Source organism: Phyllobates terribilis, unplaced genomic scaffold, assembly GCF_046119375.1.
Source record: "Phyllobates terribilis strain yellow unplaced genomic scaffold, ASM4611937v1 Scaffold_9__5_contigs__length_417890890, whole genome shotgun sequence".
Lineage (NCBI taxonomy): Eukaryota > Metazoa > Chordata > Amphibia > Anura > Dendrobatidae > Phyllobates > Phyllobates terribilis.
In genome coordinates this window covers 377,611,980-377,626,355 of record NW_027362769.1, presented here as the reverse complement: position 1 = coordinate 377,626,355, position 14,376 = coordinate 377,611,980, and the positions used below count along the sequence as shown (strand labels likewise).

At 46.5% G+C, this 14,376-nt stretch overlaps 1 protein-coding gene across 4 annotated transcripts in view; it reads left to right on the top strand.

The window, feature by feature from the left end:
- The window catches only part of C1QTNF8 (C1q and TNF related 8), a 39,454-nt gene extending 25,302 nt beyond the window's left edge, over positions 1-14,152 (top strand). For all 4 annotated transcript variants that reach the window (XM_073645977.1, XM_073645976.1, XM_073645974.1 and 1 more), the window contains 2 exons: positions 12,100-12,332; positions 13,451-14,152. In XM_073645977.1, coding sequence (XP_073502078.1) covers positions 12,113-12,332; positions 13,451-13,998 — 768 coding nt within the window. In that variant the 5' untranslated portion in view covers positions 12,100-12,112 and the 3' untranslated portion in view covers positions 13,999-14,152. The remainder of the gene's footprint in view (positions 1-12,099; positions 12,333-13,450) is intronic.
- The last annotated feature ends 224 nt before the right edge of the window (positions 14,153-14,376 follow it).

The following is a 14,376-nucleotide window of genomic DNA, read 5'->3' as shown; positions in this document are numbered from 1 at the left end:
TTCGTGCCCGCAACCACCGGGTACTGCGTGCCTGAAAAAGACTGTTGTAAACTTACCTGTGGAGAAGTTTCCCGCCGTCTGGAGTCGTTTCCCGCCATCCGGAGCCGATTCCCGCCATCAGACGCCATCTTGGACCGTTTCCCGCCATCTTCTGCCGTCTTCCCGCCATCCGCAGCTGCTTCCCGCCATCGGACGCCATCTTCAGGACGCCGCGCGGGAAGAAGAGGGGCGTGGACGTCAAAACCGCGCGAGATCCGAAGCTCCGCCCCACGCACCGACGCTGCGCAAGGTCCTGGAAGGGAGAGAGAGCGACGCTGACGTCATCGGAGTGCGACGCCAGGTCCTCGTCCAGAGCAGCAGCAGCGGAGCCGCGGCCTACAGAAGAGGATCGTCGGAAGGTAGGCCACACTTCACTAGGGGGGTAGAAAGATGTCGGACACAGAGGCGCCCACTACCACCAACGCAGCTGCAGCAGCGGTGATGCCCTTTTCCTTGCCCTACATCCCTGGAGCGACCTGGCTGCCAAAATACTCAGGGGAGCCCCATGCCCTAACTGACTTCAAGGAAAGACTGTATAGTTTGTTCCAAGTTTACCCCCTGACAGAGGAACAGAAGGTCAGCATATTGACAGGTCAGTTAACTGGCGCAGCCCAAAGGGAGGTAAAATCATGGCCCATTGAGGAGAAAGGGACTGTGAAGGGTATTCTGGCCCGGCTGCGGGGTACCTTTGATACACGTACCTCCGCTGAAATTAAAATGAGGTTCTATGGATGTAAGCAGCGGGCACAGGACAGCATCAGAGACTATGCCCTAAATCTGCAGGAAGCCTTGAGGGCTATTCAACAAACTGACCCTGGCAGTGTGCAGGAAACGGATAAACTGCTAACAGAACAATTCATAGAGGGTCTGCTGTCTAGCGCCCACAGGGCCCAACTGCGCCTCATGTTCTTTCAGAACCCCGACCTGACCTTTGCCCAATTTAAAGACAGGGCCATAAGGGTGCTCCGTGAATCTGCAACCAGTGGCGCTATAAACCCCCGGCGCCCTGCTATCATCTACCACCAGGAGGCGGCGCCCTCCTCTGTGGACTCCGTGGAGGCTGATGCACAGGCCCTGAACCAAGCCCCGTCGAAAGGCCTGCACCACCAAGTCCAGGAGCTGACCAGGAGCGTCGCGGCGTTGACCAGGACCGTCCAGGCGTTGCAAGTGGACCCGTCAAGACCCATCAAGCTGGCTTCAAGTCCGGAGGATGTCCCGTGGCGTCGACAGAGGAGGATCCCGTCGTTCCGAGGGAGGCCCACAGACCGCTACGTAGAGGATGGACAGCCCATTTGCCGTCGATGCAACCAGCCCGGACACATTTCCAGGTACTGTAATTTAAACGGGTCCAACCTGGGGCAGAGGGCCGACCCCCAGGCATAAGATCACCAGGCCCTTATAATTGGCGTGATAAGTACGTTGGGGGGCGCCCGGTTTTACCCGTGGTGCTGGACGGTATCCCCATGAGCGCCTTGCTGGATACTGGGTCGCAAGTAACCACAATCCCTTATGTACTTTTTAAGCAGTATTGGACTGATGCTGATATCACACGGTATCCAGACAGTAACTTGAGCATCATCGCCAGTAATGGCTTACCCGTGCCGCAGATGGGGTTCAAGGAGATGACCATTAAAATTGGTAAAGTTGAACTGCCGGCACAGGGAGTGATTATTGTGGACATTGACCGTCATGAAAGTCACCCTAAAATAACTGTGGGTACTAACATAATTGAAAATTGTCTTTCAGAAGTAATTGTAATTCTACAACAGGTGGCGGTGAATGCTAGTTCCAGCCAACAGAGAGTCCTCAACAAGGAGATAAAAGCCCTGATGAGACGGCAGCAGGTAGAACTGTCTGGTGGTGAGATCGGTAGCGTAAGACTCAGTGATCCATTCCCCATTTCCATGCCTCCCAAAAGTGAAATGATGATCTGGTGTCGGACTGCAATCGGGTTGAGAGGTAGAGACTACCAAGCCATGGTAGAACCCGTGTACTCAGACAGCAGGCCCACCATTTTGACAGCCCGGGGGGTGGTTGATGTCCGTCATGGGAGGGTGCCCGTCCGCATCCTCAACATTGGGGAGAGGGAAGTACACTTACCCAGGTACGCTACATTCGCCAAACTGTTTGTCGTCGAACACCAAGCTATCAGGGCCGTGGAACCCTTGCCTCCATCTCCACAGGCGGAGGGTAATGGCTCCCAGAAACAAAAGGAGGACTGGTGCCAGAAACTCCACGTGGGTGCTGACTCCACTCCCCTGCACCAAAAACAAGGAGTCTACCGGGTGGTACAGGAGTACGAGAGAGTCTTTAGTAAGCACCCGCTAGACTTCGGCAGAGTAAAAGGGATAGAACACCACATCCCCACAGGGAGCCACCCACCAATAAAAGAGAGGCACAGACCTGTACCCCCTGCACATTATCAGAACGCCAAGGGTATGCTAAGGGAGATGAAAGAAGCTGGGGTCATTAGAGACAGCTGTAGACCCTGGGCAGCCCCCTTGGTTCTGGTCAAAAAGAAAGACGGCACCATGAGAATGTGCGTGGACTATAGACAAATCAACCGTATCACCCACAAAGACGCATATCCGCTGCCTAGAATAGAAGAGTCTTTAGCCGCACTAAAATCTGCTAACTTCTTTTCTACTTTGGACCTTACTAGCGGGTACTGGCAGGTTCCTGTGGCAGAGGCTGACAAGGAGAAGACCGCCTTCACCACCCCGATGGGACTGAGCGAATTCAACTGTATGCCTTTCGGGCTCTGCAACGCACCAGGGACCTTCCAGCGGCTGATGGAATGCTGTCTAGGGCACCGAAACTTCGAGACGGTCCTCCTTTACCTGGACGACGTGATCGTCTATTCGAAGACCTACGAGGACCATCTCAAGCACCTGGCTGAGGTGTTCGAAGCCCTGGCAGGCTATGGCCTGAAGGTGAAACCATCGAAGTGCCACCTGCTGAAACCAAAGGTCCAGTACCTAGGGCACGTGGTAAGCGCGGAAGGAGTGGCCCCCGACCCTGACAAGGTCACGGCAATCAAGAGCTGGCCAAGCCCCTCGAACATCAAAGAGGTGAGACAGTTTCTCGGGTTGGTAGGCTACTACCGAAGGTTCATCCCCGGGTTCACTAAGATGGCAGCTCCCATGCAGGACCTTCTGATCGGACAGTCTAAGTCCAGAAGTCAAAAGCCACCCTTCAAGTGGGATAAACCGGAAGAGGAGTCCTTCCGCCAGCTAAAGTTGGCCCTCACAGGGGATGAGATCCTGGCCTACCCTGATTATGGCCAGCCTTTCATTCTCCACACAGACGCCAGTAATGTGGGACTGGGAGCCGTACTGTCCCAAAACCAACAGGGCAGAGAACGGGTGATCGCATACGCCAGCCGGAAGCTGAGGCCCACCGAGAGGAACCCGGAGAATTACAGCTCCTTCAAGCTAGAATTCTTGGCGGTGGTGTGGGCCGTGACGGAACGCTTCAAGCATTACCTGGCCTCCGCAAAGTTCACCGTGTACACGGACAACAACCCGTTGACACACCTGGACAATGCAAGACTGGGTGCCCTGGAACAGCTGTGGATGGCCCGTCTCTCCAACTATGACTTCGTGATCAAGTACCGGGCAGGCAAAACCAATGCCAACGCGGACGCCCTATCAAGAATGCCTCACTTACCTGAAGGTGACGAAGACCCAGAAGAGCTGGAAGAGGTAGAACTCCCCGCGTTTCACCGGTATGGAGCCGCTCAACACTCTCACCGCGTGAAGGAGGAGGATCTAACAACTGTGATGATGAATCCCCTAACTCACCACAGCTGGGCTGAAACCCAAGATAGTGACCCTGCAGTCCGCCTGGTGAAAGATCTGCTGACCCGGGAAGACGCCCGCCTAGATCCAGATGCCCCAGAGGAAGCCAAGCAGCTATGGAAGGAGAAGAGCAAGCTGTTCCTCTGCGAAGGCAAGTTGTGCAGAAGGATTGTTAACCACCGGACGCACGAGCTGACCTGGCAAGTCGTGGTCCCAAGGCGAGATGCAGCTATGGTCCTGGGGGCTTACCATGACAGAGCTGTGGAAAAATGGTGCAGAGACTGTGGCCCTTGTCACCTAAGGAGGAAGGACCGTACCAGCCAGAAGACACCCTTGAGGCCCATCGTCACCACGCAGCCTCTTGAGCTGGTAGCTCTGGACCACGTCAAATTGGCTCCAAGCCGGTCTGGATACATCTATGCCCTGACAATCGTGGACCACTATTCCCGTTTTCTAGTGGTGGTCCCGGTAAAGGACTTGACAGCCCAAACAGCGGCCAGAGCCTTCCAGCAATATTTCTGCCGTCCACACGGGTATCCGGAACAGGTCCTGACAGACCAGGGTTCAGCGTTCGAGGCTGAAATCTTCCAGGAGTTCTGCAACCTCTATGGCTGTAAGAAAATACGGACACCCCCAAACCAACGGGATGTGTGAGAAGATGAACAATATAGTCATTGATCTCCTGAAGACGTTGCCCCTGGAGGAACGCAGCCTGTGGCCAGAAAAATTGCCGGACCTGGTAGACATGTACAACAACATCCCAGTGAACGCTAAAAACTGCACCCCGGCTTACCTGATGCGAGCTAGACCAGGTAAGCTGCCCGTAGACCTGGAGATGGGAGTCCTAATACCTGAGGACACCTCCCCGGATGCGGACTGGGATACGGAAAGGCAACTGCAGTACAAGAAGGTACAGGAGAGTGTGGAGAGGAGCCTAGCCCAGGTGAGAGAGAGGCAAGAAAAACTCTTCAACCAACACGCCCCTGCTGGTCCCCTAGAACCTGGTGAGCAAGTCCTAAAGCGGGAGAGAAGGCTACATAAGTTGGACGACCAGTGGGAAAGGGAACCCTACACCGTACTGCAGTCTGACCACGACAACCCAAAGGTGTGCGTAATCACCAAGGACGGAGGAGAAACCACTAGTGTCGTCTCCAGAGACCACCTCAAAAGGTGCCCCGAGCAACTCCGTAGTGCAGAAGAGGATCAGAGTGACCTTGAACCCGCAGAGGACAAGGAAGAAATGATCAGCACCGTTCTCGGAGAGTTCCCTCAGTCCTGGACTCGCATAAATGATGCCATAGTGGTACCTGTCCTGCATTTCCTGCAACCGGCCCAGCAACAACCAACACCAGAGCCGGAAGGTGAAGAGGAGCAAGCAGTTCCAGAGGCAGAAGAGCCTGTTCCAGCAGCCCAGGAGAGTCAACCCTCTGCTGACAGTGAGCCTGCCATGCCTGCGGTAAGCCAAAGAACCCGCAGACAGCTGCCTGCCCTACCTGTACACCCAGCTGGTAGCTGTACCCCTAACGCTAGTGGGGAAAGCCAGGTTGGTCCACCACCAGACAGTGGGTTAAGGAGGTCAACCAGGAGCACAAAGGGACAGATACCCGCTCGCTGGAGAATATAGAGTGTACTAAATTGTAAATAACCTTGTTGCCAAATGTTGAAATGTTTGCCAAGTTACCTGCATGTTTATTAATAGTGTGTTTCAGTTTCTTGCAGCTACCGTAAGGATTCACAGGTTATGGACTTTTTATAACCGGGACCTGGTATGGACTGCATTCTGAGCCTAACCCAGGAATGAACTAAGACTGTGAAGGACTTGGGGTAGGACAGACCCCCACCTGGTTAAGGCTCCCGTTGGTCTGGTGATATGGACACCCGGTCACAGACCACACTGTGACCTAAAGAACTCAATTTGTGCGTCGTCTGTCTATTAATGTTTTATTGTTATGCATATTGTCTTTGTTTATTGTTTAGTCCCGGAGTACTAAATTTCACTAGGGGGGAATGTGTCACCCTACCTGGATGCCACAAGTGTAATAAAGCTGTGTCTGAGAGCAAGGGGGAGATTCTCTGGTCAGGGGAACATTAGCATGCAATGCCTCCTGTCTCAGGCCAGTAGGGGGAGCAGGCTGCCCCTATAAAAGCTGGTACTGGGGACAGGGTTAGGGAGAACTGGATGGCCTGTCTGAGCACTGAGACGTGTCCCAGAGTGGAGCAGGGACAGAAAGTTGATTGCACCTAAGAGGAAGTGTGGCAGGAGGAGAGCCACAAGCCAGAGACAAGAGGCGAAGAGAGCCTGTCTTGGCAGAGAAAAGACTTAATTTTCCCAGACTTTGGTGTCTGAGGCTGGAAGGATTCCACATCCCCCAGCAGAGAACCAGTCCGCAAGGGACTATACATTCCTTGGCCTAAGAAGCCTGGAGGCCCTGCCACAACCGAAGGGACCAGTAAAGCCGTACAAGGCTGGGAGCAGAAAGGAACCCACGTCGCAGGCCATACAGGCGAGAGTACACGGAGAGCTCGGAAACGTGGGCTGTTACCCTATAACGAGGAGATAGCCAGAAGGAGCGCAGAAAGCACGGTAGGCCTACACCCTCACCCTGACCAGGGCAAATTTTCCCGTTGCTCTCAGACATCCAGGTCCCCTCCTAGCTGGGACTGTTTGTGGGTCAATTTACCTGTTCTAGTAAAGACCCTGGACTGCAACCTGTTGTCTGCGTGCTCCTTGCTCCTCCAGCACTATCAGCACTGGGACCCTCACTACCATCACTCCCACCATCCACTATACTGCCCTGGGGCCGCACTCTTCCCGTGGGGAGTCACACTACCATAGCTGCACACCTCATCAGCCCCAGCGGTCTGCATGCAGCGGCGGTTCCTAATAACCGCAAATCCACGGGTGGCGTAGTCGGACATAATTAATAACACATAACGGACTACCACTGGCCTGACCACCCTGAGCCATGGAACCGGGTTGCCACTACTACTCCCATCGGTCCCCCTATTGCCCGGATCCAAGTGCCCCACGGCCCAGGGGGCGAGTCACAGTCATCAAAGCAAAAGGTGGCTACTTTGAAGAACCTAGAATATAAGACATATTTTCAGTTGTTTCACACTTTTTTGTTAAGTATATAATTCCACATGTGTTAATTCATAGTTTTGATGCCTTCAGTGTGAATGTACAATTTTCAAAGTCATGAAAATACAGAAAAATATTTAAATGAGAAGGTGTGTCCAAACTTTTGGTCTGCACTGTATATATATTTATTTCCTTTGTGTGTATTGGAACAAAAAAAAAAACAAACAAACAGAGAAAAAAAGGCAAATTGGACATAATTTCACACAAATCCCCAAAAAGGTGCCAGACGAAATTGTTGGCACCTTTCCTAAATTATGGGTGAACAAATTTGTTTCAAGCATGTGATGCTCATTCTAACTCACCTGTGGCAAGTAACAGGTGTGGGCAATATGAAAATCACACCTGAAACCAGATAAGAAGCGGAGAAATTGACTCAATCTTTGCATTGTGTGTCTGTGTGTGCCACACTAAGCACGGAGAACAGAAAGAGGAGAAGAGAACTGTCTGAGGACTTGAGAACCAAAACTGATGAAAAATATCAGCAATCTCAAGGTTACAAATCCATCTCCAGAGATCTTGATGTTCCTTTGTCCACAGAGCGCATTATAAGCAAGACGTTTACAGCCCATGGCACTGTAGCTAATCTCCCTAGATGTGGACGGCAAAGAAAAATTGATGAAAGGTTACAACACAGGATAGACCAGATGGGGATAAGCAGCCCCAATCAAGTTCCAAAAAAATTCAAGCTGTCCAACAGGCTCAGGGGGCATCAGTGTCAGCATGACCTATCCGTCGACATTTGAATTAAATGAAATGCTATGGCAGGAGACCCAGGAGGTCCCCACTGCTGACACAGAGACATAAAAAACCTAGACTGTAAATTGCCAAAATGTACGTCAGTAAGCCAAAATCCTTCTCGGAAAGAGTATTGTGGACAGATGTGAACAAGATAGTTTTTTGGGTAAAGCACATCATTGTACTATTTACCAAAAACGGAATGAGGCCTTCAAAGAAAAGAACACAGTACCTACAGTCAAATATGGTGGAGGTTCAAAGATGTTTTGGTTGTTTTGCTGCCTCTGGCACTGGGTGCCTTGACTGTTTGCAAGGTATCATGAAATCTGAAGATTACCAAAGGATTTTGGGTCGCAATGTAGTGCCCAGTGTCAGAAAGCTGGGTTTGCGTCCTAGGTCATGGGTCTTCCAGTAGGACAATGACCCCAAACATACATCAAGAAGCCCCCAGAGAAGGATGGAAACAAAGCGCTGGAGAGTTCTGAAGAGGCAGCAATGAGTCCGGATCTTAATCCCATTCATCACCTGTGGAGAGATGTTAAAATTGCTGTTGGGAGAAGGCGACTTCAAATATGAGAGACCGATAGCAGTCTGCAAAAGAAGAGTGGTCCAAAATTCCAGCTGAGAGGTGCAAGAAGCTTGATGATGGTTATAGGAAGCGATTGATTGGAGTTATTTATTTCAAAGGGTGCAGCCAAATATTAAGTTGTGGGTGCCAACAAAGAGGACAAGCCCAGTTTTCTGCAACCTCGTGTCAAGAGCTTGCAGAAAATCTCAGTTTGCTGTGCATCTCTTATTGTTTTCACCTGCTGCTCCTTTAAGAAACTTTTGCATTATTCTAGTTTTATCCTGCCTGTCTCCGGTTAAGCCACATCAAAACATCTTCTGTCTGTAGACGAGTATTATAAATTCTGCAAATGGAAGAATGTAACAGCAGGAACGAGGAACAACCTGTTCATCATCCTCTTGTTACTTCTATTCACATACAGCCGCTTATTATTTTCTAAAAAAGTTCCTTAACTTTTTTAGAAAACTCAAACTTTTTCATTGAACGGGTGGAACACACCGGCCATACCAAAAAGAAAGATGATTATCTCCCAAACTGCGATGGCGCTAATGCCTTAAAGGGACCCGAGAGGAGCGGATGAAGTGCCGACTGTTTTCAAAGACCTCAATGAAAAGCAGATGGGATCTAAGGGAAATTGTCCTCTGGCTAAATGGTTTGGACGGTGTTTGAACTCACATAGACTGCTCTTGTTAGTGAGCGCACCGCCGCTCCGGGACAAATCGTGTCTGAATGGAAAAAGTGGGATTCTAATATGAAAAGACATTTTGAAACGAGGAGAGTGGGATGTGAAATATTTATCTCCTGGACACCAGGGCATTTATTGGGTGACGTCTTGGTGTGTTTGGAGGTCACTGGAGAATAAAAATCACTATTTATGTACCGGTGCTGTTCTCAGCTACATCAACACGGATGGATCTACTGTAGACTGGATGGAACATGAAAAAAATGACTGTATACAGACAATATGGAGACAAAGGTGAAGATCTTTCCTAGTTAAAGGGTTATTCACCATTTTCATAAATGGGATATTTTCGGATAGAGCTCGTAAATATAAGCAATTTTGCAATTTACTACTTATTAAAATTTTCAACCGTTCTTGAGATATTAACACTTTTCTTTTGTTGCCTTGGAGACCGACCACCGCTGCTAGACAGCAGAACACGCGCAGTGCTTACATGCTCTTTTCTATTGAGCTTGTAAGCGCTCTTTTGAATCTGGAGCACGCTCTTACCTGCTTACCAGCTAGCCAGCTTCAGCACTTACAAGATAAACAGGTGGTCGGTCTCCTAGGGAACAAGCTGTCAACAAAAGAAAAGTGTTAATATCTCAAGAACGGCAGCAAATTTTAATAAGCAGTAAACTGCAAAAATGCTTGTTTTTACATGTACTATCCGACAATATCCATTTTGGAAGATGGAAAATAACCCTTTAATGCCTCAAATACCTTCTCTTCCTTGTACGTTTTCATGTATTGCCTATAGCAGACATTTTTTTTAATTTAAACATGCCCCTTAATATAGACCAAACTCTTTTTTCCAACTAGGTCTTTATCTACCCCCATTCCTGCTCCCTGAATGTCCATGTGGATGAAAAAACCTTGGGCAATGCTGACCTGTTGCAGTTTTTGCCATGCTCGGGATTCCAGGTGGCTCCCTCTGATGTTCCAGGAAAGTTAGCAAGGTGTATAGTGATAGTTGGCTACTGGTGGTTTGGGGCCTCGGCCCCGCACCATTTGTGGAAGGGATAGGGAAATAAGTGTTGTTTTTTCACATTTCGACTTTTTTTATTTTCTTTATTACCATAAAAGACCATTAAAATACATTTATATACATATAAAAATACATATACAAATTTTATATTTGGCCACTTTTTTTCTGATGTGGTTGGACTAGTAAAGTTATTTTGACCAGCAATTGATTTATTAAAATTCAACATTTAAATAGTTTTTTTTATTATATTTGATTCCCCCTGTAACTTGGGCCCCAATTACATGGAAAATTCAGTCCACATGTCTGTTTTTCACTTTCTTTTCATTTTTTTTATAACCACAAAGAACTACTAATATACATTTTTAATTTTGTGCCATTTTCCAAGACATTTTTATATTTGGACAAGTTGTTGTGTTTTTTTTTTATGATGAGGTTGCGCTAGTAAAGTAATTTTGGCAGGCAGTGGCTTTATTTATAACTATTTTTTCCCTTCTTTTTTTAAAATTAATTAATTAATTAATTAATTTATTTATTCTTTGATTCAGATATTTCCCACATTAAAGTCATAAAAACCTTTGGGGAGGAAATTCAGCATTTAAATACTTTTTTTAAAATTATATTTGATTTCCCCTGTAACTTGGGCCCCAAATACAAGACAAATTCAGTCTACTTGGTGTACAGCAGAACTGATCTGGTTCTGTTAAGTTCCTGTTCCCTCCTGGCACCAAGCGATCATGTAATAGCTGGATTTGGAAAAGGAAGCGTTGTCAGTGCTCTCTAAATTTTCTACACAGCATTTTTTCATCTCTGTGTATACAGCGATCAGGAAGACAGAGATGATTTATTACCATCTCTGCCTTCTCTACGGAGAGTCTGGCTGTGTCTGACAAATGGTTTCTCAATCCTGTGCAATCTCTTTCAGCTGCTTACTATGCAATGACAATTTAAAATATACGTGTAGAGTAATATACAGACGGCGAGGATGTTTTAAGTCTACGGGAGGGTTGGAAGTAGTTTAGAATTCTGTGTGGAGTGTATACACTTTGTTATACATCACGTTGGTACCTTGGAGGCGGTGCATGATGGAAGAGTCCAAGAAAACCAATGAAAGAATCTTTGTATCTTGTTCCGCCCCTGCGGTTTATGCACTTGGCAAAACATATTTACTTTGAACTCGGTAGAAATAATTACTGCTTCTAATAAGGAACCATAAATATTTATGTAACTTGTGTAAATTTTACAACAGATTAGTTGCAGATTTTTTAAGAATTTTTAAGGTTCAACTCTACAAGATGTTTATTTTGATAAAAAAAATATCAATAAGTGATTTACATTGAACTTCCCCTTCAAAGGCCAGACCTTTATTCCCCAAAATTTGAGTTAAACTTCCCGAGCATGGAGCATGATAGTGGCCCATGAAGTGCCTATTTTCCATGGTACTCAGTGTGCTACCATATGGCTCCCCTATATGGCACAGAATTAGAGAAGCTCCTACAGTAAAACACCTTAGTAATGTGGCATTTAATCATCTCATTATGCCTCTGTATTAAATTGGAGAAAATAGAGGTATGTTAAGGTCCAAAGACTTTTTTTGTGGTTGTCAGGGGTCTACTCCATGTGTTGTTTGATTACGTAAGACCTGAAACTGATATTCAGGGGAGTTCCGCTTTAAGCATTGAGTGGTCTCCAAAGCTTTAAGTGTTCTGCACAATTTTCGATTTATGCTAAAAATTTCTGGCCTGAAATCTCATAGTCAATATTTTTTTTTTCAACCTTGAATTAAACAGAATGAGCAGAAATAAGCTTGGTATTCGACATCTGGTTTGTGTGATCCTGAAATAGAAATGTGAGCTGTGCTTCTGAGATTCAGTTTTTAAAATGTGTCCTTGTAAAAGAAAAATTGTCACGTCTGTCTAAGGAATTTTTGTGATTTTTTAAAAAAATATAATTTACTTTTTCCACCACTGGGGGCAATATGTAGACAGTTATGTATGGCTTCTTACGGCCTACTGAGCCCCCTGGTGGTGGCGACAGGTAGTTGATATTTTTGTAAGTTTTCTGCAGTAGGTGTACATCCCTTCTACATTATTTCTTATAATATTTCAGCACGAGACCTGCGATGTATTTCCCGGTGGTCGTCATCTTAACATCTCTTGTGTCGGTTGACGCTGCTGCACCAAGAACTTTTCTATGGCAGGAAGTTGGAAACCCTTCATGCATTCGCTGCTGTGGAGCCTCAGATGAACCTGCGGAGCCCCCCAAGAAGAGTCGAGTTAAGGAATATGTTGTTCACCCAATGCCAAGAGTCCAACCTCGTATAGAGATGTCTATTCTTAAAGGTGAGTTATGGAGAGTTTGAGGTCAAAGTCATATGGTAATATAAGTGATATGGTAATATTACGCCCCCTATAGTGACCACATAGTAGGACGTAACAGGTTTATACAGGAACTATAATTAAAAGGGTTGTCTCAAAAACATAATTTATCTCCTATCCCCAAAGTCCCCTATATGAATGGAGCAATAGTGTGGCCACCATTCCTGTTCACCCAAGCACTTTGGGACTCCCGTTCTCATGAGCAGAAGGGGATCCTAGCTGTTAGACCTCCAAGAAGTATTACATTTATAAATCATATATGTTGTTTATTGGGCAACCTACAAAATCCAGTGACTCCCAGGTGACATCTCTAATTACAGTTGTTCACTTATTCACTTTCCTTCTCCTTCTGGTCCAGACAATTATGACGACTTCTTCCAGCCATGACTTGTGTCTGCAGAATTTGCCACACAGTCACCTCTGACTCTCTGATGTTCCGATATCCTCACCACCTTCTCCACAAGTTTTCCATCCATAATGGTGAACACAGTAAAAGTGTCCTCCTTTGTTCCCCCACACAACGGTATTCTCCTTTGTGCCCCCTATTGGAAGAAGTCCACCTATGTTCCCCTAAACAGTAGCAGCTCATTTTTGTACCTACATATAGTAGTCCCCCATTAGTACTGCCCCCTTTATACTAATCAAAAAATGCACCAATTATCATCTAATCCCGTCCTTGTGTTAATCTGTTGGCTCTTCTACTTATCTCAGCTGTTCATGACCGGGCGGAGGTGGCATGATGCAGTGACTTCATTGCACCATTTTTGTGGGGCAGATGATGCCCTCAGCACATGCAAGATCTTTTGCAAGTCACAGACCAAAAGTGGGGGTAAGTGGTGGGGTGAAGATCCAATGGCTCCATGTTCTGCCATAGTTTTTAACTTTATGTGGAACACCAGCCTAAAATTTGGGACAAGTGTCCCAGATGTTCTTTACTACATTGATTATTGTCAAAACGTTCTTCAGACTTTCCAGCCATTAATGACCTCGTCCTCAAGGGTCCATTATTGCAAATTATAAATTTTCATGTTATCGTAAACCATAACAAAATCGTTAAAAATTAATTTTAACTCATTTTCCAGGTGAGAAAGGTGAATTGGGTGGAAAAGGACCTCCGGGAGTTTCAGGAAAAGAAGGTGAACGAGGATCACAAGGATCACATGGGTTTAAGGGTCAAAAGGGCCATACGGGTCCACCTGGGTATTCCTGCAAGATCCAATATGCAGCATTTTCTGTGGCTCGTCGTAAATCCTTACATAGTACGGAATATTACCAAACTGTTGTATTCGACACAGCGTTTGTGAACCTGTATGATCACTTCAACATGTTCTCCGGAACCTTCGTCTGCTATATTCCTGGGATCTACTTCTTTAACCTCAATGTACATACATGGAACTTAAAGGAGACTTATCTACACATCATGAAGAACAATGAAGAGATCGCCATATTGTACGCACAACCTAGTGACCGCAGCATAATGCAGAGTCAAAGTCTTATGCTCCAGTTGAAGGAGAAGGATGAGGTCTATGTGCGGATGTTCAAAAGAGAGCGAGAGAACGCAATATATAACGATGAGACTGACGTCTACATTATCTTCAATGGCCATCTGGTCAAGGAAATGGATGACTGAGTATTCATAGCACCAAAACACCACTGAACCTCATGATGGTAGAGATCTAAAGACCAAAATTTGTACCCAAAGTCTAAAGCTTCAGTATTATTATCTGCGGAATAAATATTCTTATCGAGACGATTGTAAATAATAAATATTATATTATCAGGAACATTCAGATGTGGTAGAGTTATCATTTAAAAGCAACATAGAATGTATAATACAAGCAGGTATGCAAAGGATTCAGTAGTGCCTAACTTTAGGGGAAGTATTAGGGTGTATAGTATTATAGTAGTTATATTCTTGTACAGAGAGGGCAGTATTATAGCAGTTATATTATTGTACATAGGGGCAGTATTATAGTAGTTATATTCTTGTACATAGCGGGCAGTATTA